Below are 21,909 nucleotides of genomic sequence, written 5' to 3' on the forward strand. Positions count from 1 at the left end.
ATCCCTCCTAAATATCTATCCTCATCTGATCTGGGTATCTGGGTATCTACCCCTCGACTATCCGCCCCCAAAGTATCTATCGCTCACTCCTTCCGCATCTCGTTAACAATCCTCAAAACCTCCTCATAAACCTCCTCATCCGCCGTAATCAGCCCCCAGTTCCGCGACATCGTACTCCCCGCACGGAAATCAATCGCCTTCCCATCAAGATCTGTCACTCTTCCCGCCCCGGACTCAACATAAATCAGCTGCGACCCGGCATGGTCCCACGTAGACCAGGGGCCCTTCGACGGCTTCGGCCATCGGATCTGGACAAACTCCCGCCCGCCTAGCACCATGGCTGCGTACCGCATGTGTGACGAGTACAGGTTGGTGCCTGGGTATTCGGCGCCCACGCGGTCGGCGAAGGCCTGGACTTTTTGGGATAGTGTCGCGGGGCTCTTTTGCGAGTCGACAAAGTGTAGGTTGCTCAAATCTTGCGTTACCGTCGTCGTGGTCGTTTGGAAGGAGACCCCGTGTCTGCGATCCACCTTCCGCCCAACTTTCAACCCCTTCTCAACCCACATCGGCCGCACCCACGCCCCCTGGCCCTGCACAGCAGCCATCACTAACCCCATCCCATCCCGATCCACTTCATTCTCAACCACCCGCCACGCGCCCGGTTCGGTGTCCGCCTCATATGCCCAGTTCGGACACCCCAGAACCCCGACCACCTCCCGGCCGTGTTCCAGCAACGCGAGCGAGATAGCGTATTGCCCACCCTGCATGTAGGCGCTCGTGCCGTCGATGGGGTCCAGACACCATACCCTTCTACCAGCGGCTAGGCCGGCTGCTGCGGTTATTGTTTGTGTTGCTGTTGTTGTTGCTGTTATTGCTTCTTGCTCGGTCGAACCGCCGAGTTCGATCAACCGGATCATATCAGCCACGTCCCGCGGCCGGGCAAGCTCGATTTCCTCTGCACCAATTCCGCCACGTCTGGGATTCGTGGCGGCCACATCGTCGAGGTAGTCCAGCGCATCCTGGATCACGCCCCACACGCCCGCGGCCAAGTCGGGGTCTTCCCGGAGCGCGGCGGCGTCTTCCTCGCCGAGGATGAGGTCGTTGGGGAAGGCGTCGTGGACGGCGGCGATGAGGAGGGCTTGTGCGGCTAGGTCGGCGATGGTGACCGGGGAAAGGTCGGGTTTGGCCAGGGAGAGACGGCGGATTGGGTTGTTGGTGTTGGTGTTGGTTACTCCGGAGTTGGGGGCCTGCTTGCGGGAGGTGGAGGAGGAAGTGGGGAAAGGGTTGATGTCGGCGAAGGGGTCGGAGATGGGTGATAGCGGGGAGGAGGATGGGTGCAGGTATTGCCCGATGTTTTGGCTCTGACTTGGATCCTGGGCCAAGTCCGCAACAAGGGCCGACGGTAGCTCGGACGCCGGGGATATGCACAGGTCGTTGTTCGTGTCGTCGTCGTCGAACTGGGAGGTGTAGATCACCGGCGAGGTGCATTCAAAGCCTTCAAACCCCCCTTCGCGGGTGGGCGTGGGCGGGCCTGAAGCGGTCGCTTCCGTGGCGGTCGAGGTCTCGGTGGAGAGAGCCGGGGGTGCTGGTATGTTGTTGGGCTGTACGCTGGTCGCGTTGATGGTCGCGAGCACACGCTTCGTAGCTACAGCAGCGCGCTGCACAGCCAGCTGTGCGACGAGGAGTTCCCGCGCGTAAGGCGGGGGGGTGAGTGAGGAGGTTGACATCTTGGCGGTGGTTGATTCGTTACACTTTTTGTGCTGACTGGCATGAGTTGGATTTGGATCTCTCAGATGTGCCGTGATAAAACGTCAATAAATGAGCGATAACGCCGTGGTTTCGGTGAGTTGGTGTTTGAATAACCCGAGAAGCGAAAAGGCGCAGTCGTAAAATGTGAAGAAAAAAAATCAGTGTGGCGGAGGCGAAGTCGGCAGAGACAATGCGGCACTTTCATTCAAATATCATTTGTCCACAAAGACAACAAACAGAAGCGAGTTCCGAGGTGGGCAATACTGTACCTCGAGGTCGAACATCTCGGTGGAGAGCTGCAGTTTAAGTATCACCCCCCACAGAAACTCATGCCTGACACCCTCACGGCCTGCGTGAGCGGTCTCATGTTCACCTCCCCGTTGCCCAGGTGCCCCCCTGCCCGAACGCGCACGAAGCACGCGCTCTTTCCGACCGCAGGGCTGTCGTCAGGCGGCCAGCGGCTGTCTCATTGGCCCTGCACCACGTGGTGGGCCTTTTTGTTCCCCTCTTAGGCCTCCCGTGGCGAAGCGCTTTAGGAGGGGCGCAGGGGCCCGTGTTCAGGGGGCAGTTGCGGAAGTTACGGCCAATCGTGCTGGGAGGTCGCGGTTCCGGGCTTCATTTTGTTCACTTTTTGGCGGGGGGCGGGACAGAGCTTGAGCTTCCATTGCAGGCGCCACCGAGCCGCCGGCACCCCGTCCGCTTCGCTGGGCCGGGGGTTCCATGGGCCGAGTGCGACGGCCGGAACGCTATTCTTTCCGATGTCGCGCTGGAAAATGATGCTTGCTGGGGGCTGAACAGCCTTACGGTGCGCCCTGGGCTGATGAAATGCGAGCGAGCAACTCAGCAACGGCCCCGTCGGGCCGCCCCAGCTCGTCCGTATTGGCTGCTTCAACGACGGTCTGCTCTGTGCCATCCAACCGCGCGGCAACGAGCATGGGAACAAACAGCAGTCATCATCCTTCTGCCGATGGCGGGAGTGGTCGTTGACAAAGGTCAACCTGCAGCGTGTGTGATCTGGGGGGGGGGGTGGTTTTGCGCTGATTTCTGGGCGTTTACTCGATGTCACGTGCATCCGTCCCATGGCTCCTGCCGTTTGACTTTCTCGAAAACAAGAGTAAGAACGTGACATTTGGCTAGGTGCAACCCGCACAAAAACACTTTCTTCCATTGTTTGTTTCGCGAGCATGGGACAAAAGAGGGGTTCCTTTGCTCCGCCCCCATAGTTCGGAACTAACACACGATAACTCCTTCTGGAAAATGCCTTCAGTCATCACTCCCACTGACACAACCGGTCAAGGGCACGTGGGTTCAGAATGCTTGTTCAGTCTTGAAAACAAGCAAGATGGGGTACATGTACAAATGTTTTTTTTTTGCAAACCAAGTGAGGATGAGGCTGATTCAACCACTAGCCGCCCATTACGCAACGGTCCGATGGCACTGACAGTGTCAGAGATAGCTTCAGTAACGAAGACCCCAGGTCAATAATACCCTGGTAGGAAGCTAAAATGACTGGTTCCTGTGCAAGGCAGCCTTCGAGAACTGTAAAATGATTCACACAACGGTATCTGTAATGGAGGCAAGGGTTGCGAGAAGCTTACAAGCAATTCTTGGATTCGGCGGGCCCTCGTTTCTGCTGTAGCCCGTGTTAGATACCTCCCGAGTCGAGTGAACCAGAATGACCAAGAGCCACACGAACGGTTGTCCAACTTGTAGCACAACAACGCCTAGTGGGGGCGGCGCCTTGGAACAACCAACGCACCAAATATCGGCAACCTTAATTCTCACACCGTTACGGTGGCCCGCCGCAGAATTTGGCTGGACAGCGCCGCCCGGCCGTTTTCGGATCTCTCGACAGTGCGGGGCGCCGTGTCAACGTCACAGCCCGGCGCGCCGGGTTTGCTGCAAACCCAGAACCAACAGATGTTGGCCTGACCTCCCAGGGCGAGAGGCTTAGAATCCCCCGCTTTCACTCGGATTACTCCTCTTTCCACTCTCACTTTAATGGTTCAAGCACCCTAGCTATCTTTTTTTCTGAACTCTACAAACTCTAGAACGTACATGATATATACGGTTTCGCCTTTCTTCACCACACTCCCATAACCACCCCGTCAATGGCTCAATGCTCATTAATGGACGTTCCCGATATCGTCGACCCCACCTCGGCCGCGGCTGTCGATGCGACCAACACCACCGATCATGACAGCCCAGTCCGAGTATTGGTGCAAACCCAAACGCACCATGTTCCCGGCGATAAGTCGACTAGGTTTGGAGAGAGATCCAACGCGATGTTGAGCCTAATTTGCCAGCATGTCTGGCAACGCGAGTTCGACAAATTCCGTGAGCGCCCCTGGGACTACCACTGCCACTTTGCCCTGGACAACGTTGAGTGTTGGTTCCTGGTCGACCACCACGGCCCGGACCCAATTCCCCCGGCGGATCCCCCGATTGTATGGTATCGATGGACCGGAACAGAATTGTTTGTTTCCCTCGACCTCTCCGGTTCCCCTTTGTTATAGCCGTTTGACTTACAGAATGTAGTATAACGATACAGATCCCGCTCCCTGGCAAAGTGCGTCGTGAGCTCCGGCATTATCCCTTTGAAAGGATTCCGCACCATTGCCTTATTCAGAAGGTCCCTGTACGGCCACCTCGAAGGATTTACAAATCCCGCGACGAGGAAGTACGTGTAAAGCGACACATGCTCCGTGGTACATTGCTCGAGAACCTGTACCTGACCGACGAGCTTTTACAATTTGCGCAGGATTTCCCTGACGGGGCGGAATGGGTCAAGGCACGGGTCCCACCGAAGCTTTGGGCGAAGGCCGAAGAGAAGATGAAGCTATTACTCGGGCCGGAAGGGCCATATTTAGACTAAGTCCTAAGATCAGCTTGGCTACATCGGGTTAATTATATCATCCATTTATGCGAATCCAACACCGCAGATGGACAGCATGTAGGTATGACCTTGTAGCTATCTCTATCGTATCCTTCGGACCCAAGTCGACGCGCCAAAGCCCCGCATTCCGAGCGCCACGGATGATGAGAGCAAGAGTGAGGTTGGGCAGTTTTGCAACATAATTGTTGGGGCGGGATCGATCCGGACTCGCTGAGGGAAGGGCAGTGATAATCATTCCTATATGCTAAGCACAGAGTGTAGGATCTCTGGACCAGCCAAGAAACGGTTGCTCCACGGTCCCGACAGCGGAATATTTCCGAGCTCCAAGTCTATCTGCGAAATACAAAACCCTCATAGGACGAGCCCGTGAAGAAACACAACACAAACATTAAGAAGGTCCCCCATTCCGCCATCAAGCATCAACGATAACCCCAGCAGTGGCACCTGAAGCTCTGAGCTGGAGCACCGCGGCAAGCCGGGCACGGCTCCTCCCCAAACACCATATATCCCGTTCCGCCGCAAGAGCCGCAAGTGGCTCTATTCCGTCGACCTCCTCCCCCTCCGGGACGACAGGTGCATGGGAAACGACGGGGGACGTTACCGGTGCCGCCGCACGTGGCGCAGCCCGCGGTCTGGTTCACCGGCCCCTGGCTTGCCTCGTAAAGGCCTCTTCCGTGACAAGTGTCACAGTTTGGATCAGGGCGTAGGACGCGGTTAAAGTTTCTAGATGCCCCCCTGAATCCATCGCGGCTTCCACCAATGCTTCCACTTCCACTGCGACCTGACGTGCCGCCGGTTCCCGGACCGGAGCTCCTACCGGAACTAGATCCTCCAGCAGCGGACACCATCTCGCGCAGTCGTCTATTACTTATCAATTTAGGAGGAATGCCGGGGGTCGTGACATGAAACTTACTCGGGAGGGATCGGGGATAAAAACTAAGAACGAATCTCTTGTCGATGCACTGAATACACACGAGACAACGAACTGTGGTAAACTTGTTGGACGGAGGGGAAACGAAGGGGGGTATGTGTTGTTGAATGCAAAGTAGATTGAAGGCCTGCTCGAATGTCTTGGAAGATGGCAACTCAGCCCCTAATTATATACCTGTCATGACCCTCTTCAAGTTCAAACCTATAAGTAGTAGCTCGTCGAAGACATCTAGAATTGAGCCTGTTCCATGCCTTGACAACACCCAACTCATTATGGACCGGCCCGGCCTGTGTTTGAGTCGGAGACAGCGACGTTAGGCATATGGCTCGAAGTCAATGACCTATACAACCAAGGTTTCGACCCTATCTGCAGCGACCCCGATCACCATCTCCTGTCTCAGGAAAAGCCAACTTCTAAGACCAAAGCCTCGCCATAACGGCGCCGACCAGCAGCGATTGCGACATTGGTATGCCTGCCTCGGCCACGCTGTTGGCCAGAGAGCAGCGACAAGACCACCAAATGCTAAGATTCAGGGGCGACGGGCTGGCCAACGTGAAATGGTCTACGTTTATGCAGCCGCAGCCGCCCCCCCTCGGCTATTGCTGTTTCGTTTGCGGTACTGCTCTGCCCCCAACTTGCATCACGGCCTCAACCGGCGCGTCCTATGGTGTGTGGTGTGGTGCTTGGGGGCGATGCGTTGTGTGTCGAACCGGGTTACACACACCTAAACTACGTGGGCCGCAGCCCGACCAACCCAATACCACCGTCCAACTGGTTCGACATTTCAGGGGCGACGAGAGTAGGTTAGCAGAATATATTGGAGAGACAGTTAAAAATACGGTACGAGGAGCCCAGTATACTAAGGGAAAGTTTTCCCTCTTCCTTTCCCTTCACGATACCTTACGAAGGGGGGCGGTGCTGGCAGCCTCGTAGATAATCAGTTGGCTTTGACTTTATCGAGTTCAGCGCACTAAGCTCGAGACAGTTTCCTGAGGAAAAGGGGTAAATTCGAGGTGGGAGTTGTTGCGCGCTGGATTGAATAGCTAGGAAAATGAGTCCCTACGTTGGGTATTTATTTCTTTCTCTTTGTTCCTAAGGTTGGCATGAGGACCGCGTGCGATCCAGCTTTATTAATACACTCCCTCAGAATTGCTACGGGGAGATGAAGAAGTTATTATATGCATAATTAGGTATTTACGTATTTATCTGCTCATCCAAAATGCCCCCGGTTTCACCCAATAAATACCTCGAACCGTCTCCTACAAAATCGCCATCGCAACGACCAAAGAAGGCCGTGGCAACACCGGCACAGCCAACGGTACTATGCACTTCGTAAATAGTCAAAACACCCGGCCCACTTTGTTGCGGATTCCCGAGATCCTTTCCGTGTTTTGCTTGTCGACCCGGATTAACGTCTCGGGACCAGAACGTCCCCTGAGGTTTGCTTTGACAGTTTAATTTACCCGGCAGTTCGGATCGGCGGTCGTCATGGCCCAGGATTTGGAACCGCCCGTATCGTAGTCGCGATCAGCTCAAATGAACAACTAGCCGAGCCAATCCCCGCTGGGGTGACATCCGGAACGGTCAGTTCGGCTGGCACCCTGGTTTCGCGCTCCAATCCCGAGGCCGGTTTGTTCGGAGGACGGGGCCGCTCAATAAACGGTCGGCGGAGAAACTACACGATCTGAGACTTCGTCGGTCCGGGCTGGCATATAAATACGCACAAAATATCCGTGCTTCACACTCGTTCACGGTGGTCTAATCACCCCTCACCTTTACCTCGCCAACAAGTCAACTATTTGACAATCAGGTCATCATGTTCGGCACAACCAAGTCGGTGCTCGCCGCCGCAGGGCTCCTCCTCGGCAGCCACCTCCCATCGGCGCTAGCAGACAACCCCATCATCCAAACCCTTTACACCACAGACCCCGCCCCCGTCGTATACAACGACACCCTCTGGCTCTTCACCGGCCACGATGAAACCGGCGCCAGCAACTACGACATGCGCGACTGGCGCCTGTACTCCACCACCGACATGGTCAACTGGCGCGACTGGGGCTCGCCCATGAGCCTCAAGACCTTCAGCTGGGCCAAAGCCGACGCCTGGGCGGCCCAAGTCATTGAACAAGACGGCAAGTTCTACTACTACGCCACCGTCACCAAAAACAGCGGCGGCTACGCCGTCGCCATCGGCGTCAGCGACACCATCGAAGGACCCTACACCGACGCCCTGGGCAAAGAACTCCTCTCCAACGGCGGCATCGACCCAACCGTCTTCCGCGACGAAAACGACGGCAACAAAGTCTACATGTACTGGGGCCACAACTCGCCCGCCTACCACATCGTTCTCAACGACGACATGATCTCGTACGAAGGCTCCATCGCCCAAGAAAACCTCCAAAACTTCGTCGAAGGCCCCTGGCTGCACAAACGCGGCGACAAATGGTACCTGACCTACTCCTCCTTCGGCAACGGCAACGAAGACATCAAATACGCCACGTCCACCAGCCCGGCCGGGCCCTGGACTTTCGCGGGTCAAATCATGGCGTCGCAGGGTAACTCCTTCACCAACCACGCGGGCATTATCGACTACAAAAACGGCAGCTACTTCTTCTACCACAACGGCGCGCTGCCCGGAGGCGGCACCTACAGCCGGTCGGTGTGCGTAGAGGAATTCGAGTACAACGCCGATGGATCGATCCCGCTGCTGAAGATGACCTCGGAGGGCGCGGCGCAGATCGAGCCGCTGAACCCGTACCAGCGGGTGGAAGCGGAGACGATTGCGTTTTCGTCTGGGTTGACGACGGCGGCGGCGGGGGATGGCGGGATTTATGTGACGTCGATTAGTCAGGGGGATTATATTAAGGTGAAGGGGGTGGATTTTGGAGCGGATGGGGCCGCGTCGGTGGATGTGTCGGTGGCCGCGGCGCAGGGGGCGAGTGGGACGATTGAGTTGCGGGTTGGGAGCCAGGATGGGACGGTTATTGCGAGCTGTGAGGTGGCGAGTACGGGAGGGGCGACGACGTGGGAGACGGTGAATTGTCCGGTGACGGGCGCGACGGATCAACAGGATTTGTTTTTTACGTTCCAGGGGGGGGACTATAACTTTGACTGGTGGCAGTTTAACAAGGCGGAGTAGGGATTGTAAATGTGAATATCGAGGTAGTTTGTCGCGCGATTGGTAGCCTGTCAGTTGAGTTGATAGGAGGTATGTCATGTCTAAAAATAAGGGGCTCGGTATCTTGATGATCCCTTGGCGATAATCATCAGGTTTGTTCGGACTCTAAAAAGCGTGTGTGAGTAAAACTTGTAAAAACTTACCCTAAATAGGGCTAAGAGTAATTAAAGATGGACTCACTCTATCACGAATCAGCGCATTTTATGCCCGTTAACACAGGTCGGTATCGGGTATTAGCTCTGTTCGTTCATTTCTTGACACCTTAAACCATTTGAACGTATTGTGCAGTAATTATGACCGAGTTTATATTCCGCAACTTTGAGAAACCCGGGATAAGACTGTGGGGCGCAAAGCAAATTTGATTGAAGAGATGTTAACCAACGGCGCTGCGGCGGTCGAGGCTCAGTTATTAATAATAATTACCCGTAATTGATTGACACGTGAAATGCCTTCGTTTGCTACGGGCGCTTCAGTCCCGTAACTCGTGTTGAAACTTTGCTGAGTTAAAGCGGATTCATTGAAGCCTAGAAAATAAACAACTCAAAGGTATCTTGAAATAAGATTCAAATCCACGCAGTTTATTAATCACCTTATCTCCGTCTTGAGTTGTTCCCACCACAGTGACCACACACGCCCATTGGACTCAGCGTACCCAAGGCAGCTTGTGCAACCCGACTCATTCGTCAAAAACGATGTGGAATCAATCAAATGCCTCACGCGCAGCGGATGTTCCCGGCCAAGGCCCATGCGCCTCAGCCCTGTGGTGGTGCGATCAGTCAGCTTGGTCTTGGTGGTTGCCCGTTTTCGCGATTTGCTGACACCGTCCGAATCCTTCGTCAACGACTCGCTTAGTTAAGCCTTGGGCCGGTTTGATACTCGCCTATTCGGCTATTTCTTTGTGGCGTGCTGTTGATGTAGACTTGAAACACTCAAATCTGATGATTCTGATCGAGGCCGGCTCCTACTTGCAGTGTCGTATCGCGAACTTGGCGAGGCCCAAGAGGGTGTGGGTGACCGTGGTTGTCGTGGCGTCAGGCGAAACTGTGGGGGATTGCTTTGGTGAGAGTCTCAGCCTGAACCACGGCGAAGGCAGAGGCCATGATATTTATTTTGATCTTCGTAAAGCAGGCTGAAAGGCGGTTGAGACAGGTCAGAGGGGTGTTGAGAGTGTAATACATGCAAATGTCAAGTTGACTTCACGGCGTTACGATGAGTCCGAGATGTATAAAGCCATCCTGTTCCCCCATCAATACCACAACTATCTACCATCCACTCATCACCTCCTCTCATCTGCAAGAGCCAACACAACAAGAAGCCGGATCTTCTTAAACATCCATTCAGCAGCTTCATTCAGCTTCACCCACATTCACTTCTCTGTCAGGAACAGCAACCACACAAAACAACCCACCCAACCTCAACACCCAACAACACCATGTCTCGCCCGCGCCCTCAGCCCCAGCCCCAGCCCCCCGCGCCTCCCCAGCTCGTCACCCTTACCGCCCGCACCGGCACCAACATCCGGCTCAAGGACGTCCTCGTCCAAACCTACAGCGACGGCTGGAACATCAGCCACCAAACCGAATTCAAGTTTACCACGCAAATCACCGTCCAGCCCAGCAGCGAAAACCGCCAGCGCGTCGCCGCCCGCCCGGACTACGCCGAAGCAGGCAACACCGTCGGCCTCGTGCAAACCCTCGTCTCCTCCCGCCGCGTCGCCACCTACGAAGGCGGCGGCACCTTCACCGTCTACCCGGCCGAACGTCTCCCCTGCATCGACGGCATGGCGAACCCGGCTACGCTGCCCTTTTACGATAACCGGTCTGGCATCAAGCAGAGGGTCCCCACCCCTTCCAGCCAGGGATCCACCATGTCCTTTGTGTTGGACATCGATGATGACCCGTCGTGGAACCTCCCCATCAACGCGCTGGTCACCGTCCCGCCGCAGCGCAAGGGGGATAAAGCGACAGTCGTCAAGAAGCCGCTGGTGAGCGTGCAGGCGGACGAGACGTTTTTGATTACGCTGTGGAACAAGTCGCAGAATAAGTTGGTTGCGCAGTGGACGTGGCAGTACCATTATACCGTGACACGGGATGGGCGCGGTCGGCCGGTGGTCTCGCGCAGTGACTCGTCGATTGCGGTGAAGAGGACGCCGGTGCAGATTCCGTTGACGGGGCCGGTGGCGGGGGATAACCCGATTCAGACTTGGAGTCGGGGGTGGGCGCCGGGATGGAACAATTAGATTTTTGTTTCCCCATGCTTTTATGAGAGGGGCGCCGAGGGAGGTTGGGGGGTGTTGTGGGTGAGAGGGGGTTGAAAGGATGTTGAAAGGGGGTGTTGAGAGAGAGGATGACGGCGCAGCTGGGCTGTGGATGACCCAGGAGGTTGAGCCTGAGATAAATTAGATAGAGAAGATGAAGCCACTGGTGGGCTTATCACACTTTTTGACCAACGCGATATCTGTATCTGTGTGAAAGTTACTCGAGTGGAACTAAACCACCCACTGCGTCTACCTCCACAACGGCAACGGCATGGACATCATGCTAGACGGTATAAAAGCCTCTTATCCACGTTCCAATTTCAACAGCGAAACTAAAATCAATCACTCCGGAGAGACAGTCGTTCAAAGGCTCCTCTTCCTATCTTTGTTGAGCTTGTCATGTTAGTCCGGGTTAGGGTTACATTCCTCCTCCGCTTGGTCCGGGGCCCGGCCGCGGCCCCACATCACCGGCCCCACTCTTCGGCCCACATCCGGCCGCATCCGGAGTCGTGACGCCATGGTATGACGACATCCACCATCTCAACCATAAAACTCAATTTCAGAACGAAAGTAAACAAACTTCACACTAACCAAAACAAACTCACCAAACAAAATAAAGATTCATTGTTCATGTTCACCATGACAGACCGCGTGTTCCAGCTCTCCGGCACCTGCAACAATTACCCCTGGGGCAAACACGGCCACGACTCCCTCGCCGCCCGCCTCTGCCAAAAAACCACCCCCGGCTTCCAAATCGACGACTCCAAACCCTACTCCGAACTCTGGTTCGGCGACTACCCCGACTTCCCCGCCCGCGTCCTCACCACCGGCGAAGCCCTCGCCGACATCCTCGCCCGCAACAAAGAAACACTCCTCGGCGACAAAGTCCTGACCACCCTCGACCCGCAGCTCCCCTTCCTCCCCAAGATCCTCTCCATCGCCAAAGCCTTACCCCTCCAAATCCACCCGGACAAAAACCTCGCCGCCCAACTCCACGCCAAAGACCCCTCCTCCTTCCCAGACCCCAACCACAAACCCGAAATCGCCATCGCCCTCTCCGACTTCGAAGTCTTCGCCGGCTTCCAACCCCTCTCCCAAATCGAGCCCCTCTTCCGCCACCACCCAGCCCTCCACCAATTCATCCCCGCCGACGCCCCCCGCCCCTGGACCAACACCACCCTCCGCGCGGTAATCCACGCCCTCCTCCACGCCGACCCAGCCACAATCCACCAAACCCAACACGCCCTCCTCCACCACCCCACGCCCACCCCGTCCCCCAGCAACGACCCTCACCAAAAACCTCCCCAAATCAACACCACCCTCCTCACCCGCCTGCAAACCCAATATCCCTCCGCCTCCGACCCCGGCACTCTAGTAGCCCTAACAACCCTCAACTTCCTCACCCTTTCCCCAGGTTCAGCCCTCTACATCCCCGCCGACGCGCCGCACGCCTACTTATCCGGCGACATCGTCGAGTGCATGGCGCGCAGCAACAACGTTCTCAATGCCGCGTTTTGTGACCCTTCCCAGCGTGTCCAGAATAACAAGAACCTGGAGGTATTTACGGAGGCGTTGACGTTTAGCAAGGCACATTCGAAGGAGGATGTTATTTTACCCAGTGTGGTGTCGAAGAGGGGAAGGAAGGGGAGGATACAGGTGTATCAACCGCCGATGAGGGAGTTTGAGATGTTACGGGTGGAGTTGGGAGGCACAGAGGGGGGAGAAGAAGAGGAGATGGAAGCCGGGGATGGGCCGGGGGTGATGATTGTGACGAAAGGACAGGGGAAGATGGAGGCGGATGGAAAGGTGGTGGGGTTGGCGGAGGGGTCGATTTGGTTTGTGGCGCCGGGGGTTGGGGTGAAGTGGAAGGCGGAGGGGGAGATGGAGGTGTTTATGGCTGTGGTGTAGAAGCGGGATTATCGAGATGGAGGACATGGTAGACGTGGATTTGTTTCTCGGGAGAATATGGATTGTCGTTTGGGCTAGGGTCACTCTGACTTCCATATTTTTGGTTAGAACTCTAAAACTAATATAGAGTAGCAAGTCGCAACCCGCCAGAGCTGGTCATGCTCAAGTTCAACCTAATCCATACTTGTCCAGCCCCGAACAGCCCTTGAATTATCTTTTAGTTTGTGTTCTAGTTACCCTTTCTTATCCTCTCACCTACACCCTGTATAACTTCTATCAGCCATCCCTGATCTTGGCCCTCCCGCCAGCAACGCCCCGCTGCCATGCACATATCCTAGGCACAACCTGGAGAGCTGTCACGACATCGAGAGAAAAGCCTTGACGAGACTGGGCCAAATAACCCTGACCTGTTGAAGGGTGGCATGGCAATAGGCATTTATGATAGATATCGTGGAGAGGATGGCCTAGTCGGAGATCTGTTACTGCTCAAGGGTTGGTTGCGTGGGAAGGCACTGCGCATAGATGGACTTGGGATATCAGCACATTGACAAAAGACTGCATTATGCATGCCCGTCTATCATGAATCCCAATCCTCTCAGTCTAACCTCCCACTCTAAGCCGGCAAACATGGTCCCCACGACACGAACCACTAAAGAAATGTTGAAACCACCAGTGCGAGGATCCAAACCCCCAACCATGCCCTCTGTGTTCTCTACCACTACCGCCTTAAGCCAGTACCATCCCCCACACAAACGCGAGTACGCCAGCAAAGCCAATGGCAGCACTGTGCGAGATCCCGCTGTCCGCCACGCCGTTCTCCAGCTCAGGAGTCTTGATGTTGCCCGGAACCTCGGTTGTCGGGGGCTTCTCGGGACCTTGGTTGGCCTTGCTGCCGAAAGAGCTGTTTGAGGCCTTGGACAACTCGAGGGCCCAGCGGTAGCACGGCTCCTTGGCAATTTGGGAAATCTTGTGTGTCTCGTCGCCGCAGGCGTTCCAGAGCTCCGAAACCTTGGCCCAGATGGGCAGGATGAAGCTCGAGTGACGGGCCTGGTTGAAGCGGTTGATGTCGTCCGTCTGGGCCGTCTTGAAGCGGGCCTTGAAATCCATCTCGCCGCAGGTGTCGCGGTCAACGCCGCCAAGCTTGTCGGCCAGGCCCTTGAGGGACGGCGAGTATGTCGGGGTGGGTGTGAGCTGAGGAGTGATGCGGGCAGCAACCTGTGAACACTTCTCAGGGTTGGTGGGGGTGCTCGTCTGCGCTGGCTTGTCGGAGACCTGCGTCAGGACAAACACCGACGGCTGCCCCGACGGGCTGCTGTTGCCGGCAAAAGGAGGTCGTTGCCCGATGGGAGCGTTGTGGTTCTCGGGGTTGAGGGTTGGCCGCACAGCAGGGTAGGTAGCCACAGGAGTAAGAGGAATCTCTCCGGCAGCGGCCAAGGCCAGGAAACTGGCGAGGACCGGAATAGTAGCAGCAAAGGAACGCATGGTGATGGTAGCGACGTAGGCCGTGATGGAAATTCTGGAAATGCAACTAACGTTGATGAGTGGCAAATGGTAGCGATGAACCAAAAAGGCGATGATGAGACGTTGGAATTGAAGATGCGTGCAAAAGAGTTGATGGAAGTTGGCCGAGGGTGAGCGAGAGGAAATCAGTTTTATGGACTGGGACAGCCAGGCGTGATTTCCATGCTCATTTCGTTGTGTGTTGTCTCGATCGAGAAGGCGCCATGATGGGGGTTTCCCAAACATTGTGATTAATTAATTCCTGGCCCGGGTCGTTCAGCATCGTCCTTTCCATTCTTGGGGAATGCACGGAAAGGCAAAGATAAGCCCAGGCCTTTGCAGTATCCCAGGAAGGCGCTACCCTCTGGGTCAGGAAATGGAATGTACCCGCCCCAATCAGGTATCGACAATTTAATTCTAAAGGAAGCGATTTGAAGAAGAGGGAGGGAAACACCCAGTGGGCCGACGCTCCGGCCCAACAACAGCTGCCCCTCGCACCAACTAAACTTGGGTATCTAAGCTCCCGTCTGTTGACGAGTCCACATCTGGTCTCTAACCCCGTTTAAGGTTGAGAATCACCGAGTTACGCACGTGCTTTATTCTCCTCGCCCCAAACACATGGGTCATCGAACATATTGTTCACGCCGCTGCGAGCATCCAAAGAATGACCCACCACTTCGGCTGCTCCTAGGATGTTGCGGTGAAGCCCCCGCAGCACAGGAAATTTCGCCTCTAGCCGTTTCATATTCGGTTGAAGTTCCTTGGCTCGCCTCCGATCTACGCTGTGAAAGTTCTCCTCGGCAATAGAGACTCCAACACGAACGCAGCAAAGACACGATCAAGCCTGTGACAAAAAGGGCTATCGTTGGTGGGAACGCAGCCACTATTATTGCGCCGCCCACCCAACTAGCAAGGCTTGTTATCTTGGTAGACTTGGAAACTGTTTTCATTGTTTCTTGTCTGACAGAGATCACTCGCTGTAACACTTCGGTATGAATGTCTCGTGCGAGGTCAACAACGGAGTCGCGGAAAACCTGTAGTTCGGTGAGAAGAAATGCTAGTCGGGTCGCAAAGGACTGGCAGTTCCACCATACCGGCAGGTACGCCCAGTTATCAAGGAGCACCGAGGCATCTAATGTAAGCAGACCACTAGTGTCAGTTTCACTTTGGCTTCCCTTATTCTATACGTACTTGGGACGGGTATAAAACTTACATTCATTGGAGATAGTCCCATCTGACTTGTCAGTTTACCACAGAAACTCGACAGCCTCGATTGAGCGGACGTCCTGTTCCTCCCGGGTCCCCCCAAGATTCGGATCGCAGGTCGGCCCACGGTGCTCCCAGAAGTGTGCCTGACTGAACTTCTCCAGAAGCGTCAGGTCTGGGTCCTCCCAGTGCCCCCGGTCCATTACACCCACGGCATAATGTCTCGCGAAGCACAGGTGGTTTGTAATTTTTGGAAGAGAGAGAGGAGTGTCAAGAGGACTGTCCCAAGTGATTTGGGGTGCGGTGGAGGGTGTCATGGCGTGGAATTTGCACAGGATCCAGTCAAAACTTTGCCTCAGGGGAGTTGCGACGAGAAACAAAACGCGGTTACCAGTGTCGGCGGACATTGTTTCTTTGTTAAATGATGGTTCCCCTTGCTGACGCCTAACGCTAGTGCGAAGGTACAGATGACTACAAGGGACAGGACGAAGAGAAAGTAAGTGGAAACCGGAGGGCTCTCATTTAAGGTTACCATCGGGCATCTCTGCTCGCAGTTGGAAGGCCTCGAAAGCCTTGCACGAACCCAACCGGCGCGGAATGGAGGGGCGTCAAAAGCAACGACGACTGGGCACACGTATAACCTATAGCTGACGACTTGCAGGCGACAGTGAGACCCACCAAGCATCTGCAAACAAACTTTAGGATTCCGCTCGCGACTCAAGAACTGGCTAGCAACCGCGCATTCAAGGGACCCGTTCACGGTTTAAAGCTGGCTCATACACGGTGTTATTCGAACCCACGCTTGAGCGGCCTACACCGTATTTGAAAGAGATGTTAATTACACCACGATAGCCACGCGTCACTGACCGTCACCGCTCCTAGAGCTCGACTAGGCAGTTAGCAACGACCGCCAGCCGATCATTGATGGACGTAAAAAGCACGACGCGGCCTAAAGTAATGAACTTGGGCGATACACCGCTCCCAATGGACCTGCACACAGTACCCGTCAGCTTATCACTTTACTAAACGCGCAAGTTTCAGTCAACAGTTCGAAATAACCGCGGCATGGTTTCAGCGACAGGTCCTTGTTCGCGGGCTCCGACTTTCTATTGCCGTGGCTACTGGTACTAATTACCTGCCCTGTCCACCCTTTCGAGAACACAGGGACAAGAAATTGTATCTTGGTATCATTCGCTCCCTCCCTCACCTCATATTTTACCTTCGCGATAAAACTATCACTCAAATTTAAAACCTTACCCTCAGAACTGGCTCGACGAAAGAATTACCCACAGCAGTGCGACGTTCTAAGATACGCTGTGGAGAACTCCACTCATAAACTCCATTTCCGATCGCCGTAAACCAACCAAGCAACCTGTTCGGTTGTGTAGTGTAGCGGTTATCACTCCGGATTCTGAAAACACACGGAAATTCCGGCAACCCCGGTTCGATTCCGGGCACGACCTTATATTTTGGTTTTGCTTGTCCTTTGCGACGAGATAGTTTTTGGGTTGTTGAATGGATTGTAGTGTTTTTTGGAAGTTGTTCCGTGGTTGCTTTGGGGTGGGTGTTGCTGTGATTGGGTCAGAGAGGGTGGCGGTAAGTTATTCGGGAAGGAGCGTACCGACCAACGGACTCCTTACCGCGAAATGAAATACAACATAGGAGGTACTTAATACCTCCGAGAACAGCCGAACAAACTACAGGCAGGCAGAACAACCCGGCCGGGGAAATCGGGACAGACTTGCGTTGGAGAGGGAAACCAGTTTATATCAGGTTCTCATGCAGGATGTCGAAGCGATTGATCCAACTGAAACTGTCCATTACATACAATGTGCAACCTACAACACAATCAACTAATTACGCAAGAATAAAGAAATAAAAAACAAACTGGTATCGACGATCCCCCCTCCCTTCCTACACCCACCAAGCCAAACACTTCCCCTCCCCACCATCCACGCCCCATCGACTCCCCCCCCCAACAGCGATTCAATCATCCCACGCCACCTTCAACGTAACAGGGAACTCCGTCTTGGACCCCCAGTCCTCGCGCAGGTACTCCACGCCACCCTCGACGCCGCTGACGCCCACCACACTCTTGAGCTCGCCTTGCGGGCCAGGCGCGCGACGCACGTTGCGCCTCTTGAATAGGGCGCGGAAGCTGGCGGTGAGAGCGGCCTCGCTGATTTCCCGGGAGAGGGTGTTGTTGGGGAGCGCGGCGATGTGCACGTAGGATTCGCGGGCGCGGGTGGGGTCGACGGTGTCGGTGCCGGCGGCCTGTTTGTAGGAAACACGATTAGTATACCGTGGTAAAAACGACTGAGCATTCACGGGGAAACATACAGAAGTAACAGCAACCCGATCGCCAGGCTGCACAGACAGCTCGCTGCCGTTGGGGCCGGCAAGGGTGTCGGCAGCGGTAGCCTGGAAGTGCAGCTTGGTGGAGCTGGACAGACGCACACCCTCGAGGGCGTACCCCAGGAGCTGTGCATCGGTCTGTTCCGAGGCGGGCTGGGCGGCGATCGCGTGGATGGCCTCGAGGTGGGCGGCGTTCTTGGGGTCGAGGTAGAAGGCGGCTGCTTCGGTGAACTGTGGGGAGGAAGCGTTAGCACATACGATACAGGGAACGGGAAACAGGAAGGGGTGTGCTTACGAGCTTAGCCTGGTACGGCACGATGGCAGCCGAGGTCGCGAGAACGTGGCCCCAGGTGATATCGAAGGTGTTGAGGCCGGCCTTGGACAGGCCCTTGAGCAGTTGGGCGCCATAGGCGCTGATGGCATCGCCCTTCTTGGCCTTGGGGCTCTTGACGGAGCGCTCGACGGCCGACGCGAGCTGCTCGGCGACGGTCTTGGCCGCCTGGACCAAGGGGAACTTCTTGACCGGGTCGGGGTTGGTGTACGCGGCGCTGGCGATGGCCGAGAGCACGGCGTACAGCTCGTGCTCGCTGTAGAGGCCCTTGGGGTTGGCCTTGGTCTGCAGCGGGAGGTTGAAGAGCGAGGCCGCGAAGTGAGTGGGGACAATGTTAGCGATATCGCGGACAAGGTCGGCCATGCGGAGGTCGGCCAGCTTGTAGCCTTGGCTGGAGAGCAGCTCGTCGGTCAGGTCGCCGTAGAACTTCTTGACCGCGGTCAGCAGCTCGGGGGTGACGAGCGGCTTGCTGGTGTCGCTGCGGTGCTTGTCGTGGGTGGCCGCGTTACCGGAGAGCTTCGACTTGCCCTTGGGAGTGAGCGCGTCAATGCCGGCATGCCAGGCAGCCTCGTACTTCTCCGGGTTGGCAAACACGCGCTGGGCGCTCTCGACCGAGCTGGCCTCGGTGTCGGGCTTGATGCGCGTGGGGCGGCTGAAGTCGAACAAGTGGTCGCGCTTGAGATCCTTGAGGATCTTCTCGTTCTCCGAAGGCACCACCATGGGGTAGTGGGCGTACACCGAGTTGTGCTTGTAGTGGTTGGGGAACGCGCGGATGAACAACTTGTAGAATACGCAGCCGTGGTTGACGTTGAGATCGTACTGCACGTCGTTGTAACCCCAGTTGGTGAGATTGCGCGGGCTGTAGTCGACGGTGTAGTGGCGGTCACCACGCACCAGGCAGACGGCGTCGGACAACACGACACGCGAGATGGTGTAGGTCGGCGCGATACCGACACCGGGGACCATGGGCGCCTTGTGCTCCTCGGCTACGAGACCGGGGTAGAGCTCGACGAAGTCGGGGTGGTCGTAGAGACGACGCAGAGCATCCGAAACACCGGGGTCGGAGTTGATGTCCTCGAACGACTCGTACGGCTTGAGGCCGAAGTGCTTGCGGAACTCGTTCAGACCAGTGACGTTCCACTTGCGGCCCTGGATGATACCCAGGATCTCGATGGCGCGCATGGACTGCGGCACGTTGCGAGCGCCGAAGGAGCCGGCGACGTCCTCAACGGAGTCGTTCATGCAGTTGACTAGGTCGTCGTCGTTGAACTTGCCGTCAGGGCCGCGCTTGAACTTGTTGAAGGGACGCTCCAATGGGTCCTCGGGGATGAGGCCATCGTACTTGGCGAAGCCCATGATCAGGTCGTGGGTCGTGAGCTCAGAGCCCGGCTTGCCGAAGAGCTCGTGGTAGAAGTTCTCAATCCACTTGTCGTCCTTCGCCGAGATACAGCTGTGCCACCGATAGCAGAGGTTGAACTCAGCGGACACCACGTTGCCAGTACCACGCTCAGCACCCTGGTTTGTGCCAGCATCGATACCGGTGTTCTGGCGGGGGTCGAGTGTCCATGTAGTGTCGACACGGTTCAGCTGCGGTCAAGTCAGTGTTACTCGTCTAAAAAGGCATAATGCGATAGCTGGAAAGTGCGCGCTCACGTTGACAATGTTGCGGACATAGTCCAAGAGGGTAATGTTGATGTACAGGCCGGAGGTGACGAGGCGCGCGGTCTGGAACACGTCGTTGTCGTACTTCTTATAGGCCGCCTCGGCGCGCTCACCTTGAAGATGCGGCGGTGGCGGAGTGAACTTGCCATCCTCGTTGATGGCCACAAGGTTGGTGGCCACGTAGTTGTGGACGCGGTTGAGCATGATCAGCAAAAGACCAACTCCGGGTGGCATCCCGAGCAGGCGCTTGTCGGCGAAGCAGTCGGGCTTGATCTTGCCGTCCTTGAACGTGCGGATGGTGTCTTGCATCTCCTGGTTGCTGCCGTAGAGCGGGGACAGATCGAGGTACGACGAGGTCTTAGACTTGTTCATGTCGCGGTAGTCCGTCCAGAACAGATCTGCGCGGACGTGTTATTAGGGTTTGATCGCTGACGATTCTGTGCAAGGGCGACAAGAGACATACCATGAATAATGATGCTAGCCCAGTACCAGAGAACGGACGACACCTTGTTGGGATGGTCCTTGTACTCTGTGCGCTTCATGACCGAGTCGTAGATCAGGCTCGGGTCGGGAAGCGCGCCCTGGCGCAGGACGTTGGTGTTGACCGAGCGGGCGTACGCCGTACCGGCCGCGCCAAGTTGTGGGAACATGATGTTCTAGCAGAAAACATCGTCAGCTGCGTTTCTACCAGAACCTGCGACATGCGCCTCGCGGAACTTACGTTGTATGAGCCATCAGCCTGGCGGTACTGGAACTTCTCACCGACGTACAGCGAGGGCGGGTGCTCGAGCGAGTACCACAGCTCACCAAGGAAGGTGTTGGTCAGCTCCGTGCGGAGCTTGGAGTCGCTGGGCAGGTTGGACACGAGCTGGATGACGCGCTCCATGATCATGGTCTTGTCATCCGACAGCTTCTCGCCCTTGACCTTGGCGACCACCATGTTCTTAAGGGTCTTCAAGTCTGCAAATCGTCAGCCATTGCTCCCTGTGAAGTCGCAATAGCAGGTAAGCTGGGAAACCAGCAACTTACCAGCCCCACGCAGGGTCTTGAGGTCGTCCCGAAGTCTCCCCCATCGCCTCGTCTCGTAGAACGTCCCCGCGGTACCCGACTGGTTAGGAAGTGGCTTCACGCGCGCCTGGATGACCTGGCCGTGCCGCTCAAAGGCGTTTGCGATGCCCTTCTTGTCGGCCTTGGTGGGTTTGAGCTTGAGCGCGCTCGGCTTGGGCTTAGACTGGCTGGCGAGCCTCTCGGCCTTGACGGCAGGGGACACCGAGATGGCCGTGCTCGAGGCGCTCGGCAGCTTGCCGTGGCCGTTAAGCTTCTCTCCGTTCTGTGCGGGCGCCATGATGTGCGTTGTGTTTACTCCCGACAAACAACTTGACCGGTATCGCCAAGTTGGGAAGTAAGACGAAGAGGAAAGACGGGAAGAAGGAAAAAGATCAAGAGGTAGGGACAGCAAAGATGAGACAGCACGCGAGTGGCGGCGAGTAGTGCATTGTTATCTAACCAGTGTAACAACCGCAGCTGTCCGCATCTCCATCGCGCGGGCGCGAACTTCTCGACGACCCCGGTCTGGCCGGCTTGACGCCATGGTGCAGGTCGCCCGCTGCACCTTGTCGAGCCTGTCTCCAGCTCGCAAGTTCGGCGGTCGAATCCAATGATGATCCCGGGGAACACAGCTCACAAACAGGGGCCCAGAGAAACCATGCCAGCACGGCAGACCGGGGTGCTGCATCGACCCCTCCACCATCCGAGACAAGAAGTGAGGAAGCAGCTCAATGGCAAAATCTCTCGGACGTCATTGGTGACAGCCTCGAAGCCAGGCAGGGTCCGGTCACTGAAGACCATCTCCGCCACCATCACGGAGCCATGTCGAACGAGGGAAATGATGGGCGTGTTGTGGAAAGCGGAGTCGGCTGGGCGTGCTGCTGTGTTG

General features: G+C 56.1%; 8 protein-coding genes and 1 non-coding gene across 9 annotated transcripts; 5 read left to right on the forward strand and 4 right to left on the reverse strand.

The window, feature by feature from the left end:
• Window positions 1-83: 83 nt before the first annotated feature.
• C8A04DRAFT_13687 (uncharacterized protein) lies at window positions 84-1,727 on the reverse strand (the record flags this gene model as incomplete). Its single annotated transcript, XM_062777814.1, has 2 exons — window positions 84-1,359; window positions 1,504-1,727. 2 exons carry the CDS (start codon window positions 1,725-1,727, stop codon window positions 84-86), a joined length of 1,500 nt encoding a protein of 499 aa, XP_062635280.1.
• Window positions 1,728-3,878: 2,151 nt separating this feature from the next.
• C8A04DRAFT_38695 (uncharacterized protein) lies at window positions 3,879-4,624 on the forward strand (the record flags this gene model as incomplete). The annotated part of the gene is made up of 2 exons (XM_062784318.1): window positions 3,879-4,225; window positions 4,288-4,624. The coding sequence occupies 2 exons, from the start codon at window positions 3,879-3,881 to the stop codon at window positions 4,622-4,624; spliced, it is 684 nt and encodes a 227-aa protein (XP_062635281.1).
• Window positions 4,625-7,392: 2,768 nt separating this feature from the next.
• Window positions 7,393-8,715, forward strand: C8A04DRAFT_30463 (glycosyl hydrolase; the record flags this gene model as incomplete). The annotated part of the gene is made up of 1 exon (XM_062781385.1): window positions 7,393-8,715. One exon carries the CDS (start codon window positions 7,393-7,395, stop codon window positions 8,713-8,715), a length of 1,323 nt encoding a protein of 440 aa, XP_062635282.1.
• Window positions 8,716-10,186: 1,471 nt separating this feature from the next.
• On the forward strand, window positions 10,187-10,993 carry C8A04DRAFT_30464 (uncharacterized protein; the record flags this gene model as incomplete). The annotated part of the gene is made up of 1 exon (XM_062781386.1): window positions 10,187-10,993. One exon carries the CDS (start codon window positions 10,187-10,189, stop codon window positions 10,991-10,993), a length of 807 nt encoding a protein of 268 aa, XP_062635283.1.
• Window positions 10,994-11,650: 657 nt separating this feature from the next.
• Window positions 11,651-12,919, forward strand: C8A04DRAFT_13668 (mannose-6-phosphate isomerase; the record flags this gene model as incomplete). Its single annotated transcript, XM_062777805.1, has 1 exon — window positions 11,651-12,919. One exon carries the CDS (start codon window positions 11,651-11,653, stop codon window positions 12,917-12,919), a length of 1,269 nt encoding a protein of 422 aa, XP_062635284.1.
• A 726-nt stretch (window positions 12,920-13,645) lies between these two features.
• On the reverse strand, window positions 13,646-14,401 carry C8A04DRAFT_30466 (uncharacterized protein; the record flags this gene model as incomplete). Its single annotated transcript, XM_062781387.1, has 1 exon — window positions 13,646-14,401. The coding sequence occupies one exon, from the start codon at window positions 14,399-14,401 to the stop codon at window positions 13,646-13,648; it is 756 nt and encodes a 251-aa protein (XP_062635285.1).
• Window positions 14,402-15,666: 1,265 nt separating this feature from the next.
• C8A04DRAFT_30467 (uncharacterized protein) lies at window positions 15,667-16,032 on the reverse strand (the record flags this gene model as incomplete). The annotated part of the gene is made up of 1 exon (XM_062781388.1): window positions 15,667-16,032. The coding sequence occupies one exon, from the start codon at window positions 16,030-16,032 to the stop codon at window positions 15,667-15,669; it is 366 nt and encodes a 121-aa protein (XP_062635286.1).
• A 971-nt stretch (window positions 16,033-17,003) lies between these two features.
• On the forward strand, window positions 17,004-17,088 carry C8A04DRAFT_t102. Its single transcript has one exon. It is a non-coding gene; the product is annotated as a tRNA-Gln (tRNA).
• A 523-nt stretch (window positions 17,089-17,611) lies between these two features.
• C8A04DRAFT_13686 (linoleate diol synthase) lies at window positions 17,612-21,318 on the reverse strand (the record flags this gene model as incomplete). The annotated part of the gene is made up of 7 exons (XM_062777813.1): window positions 17,612-17,899; window positions 17,954-18,211; window positions 18,276-19,898; window positions 19,965-20,371; window positions 20,437-20,629; window positions 20,695-20,933; window positions 21,003-21,318. 7 exons carry the CDS (start codon window positions 21,316-21,318, stop codon window positions 17,612-17,614), a joined length of 3,324 nt encoding a protein of 1,107 aa, XP_062635287.1.
• Window positions 21,319-21,909: the final 591 nt, after the last annotated feature.

The sequence above is a fragment of the Dichotomopilus funicola genome (genome assembly GCF_033296635.1).
Source record: "Dichotomopilus funicola strain CBS 141.50 unplaced genomic scaffold C8A04scaffold_51, whole genome shotgun sequence".
NCBI classification, from domain to species: Eukaryota; Fungi; Ascomycota; class Sordariomycetes; order Sordariales; family Chaetomiaceae; genus Dichotomopilus; species Dichotomopilus funicola.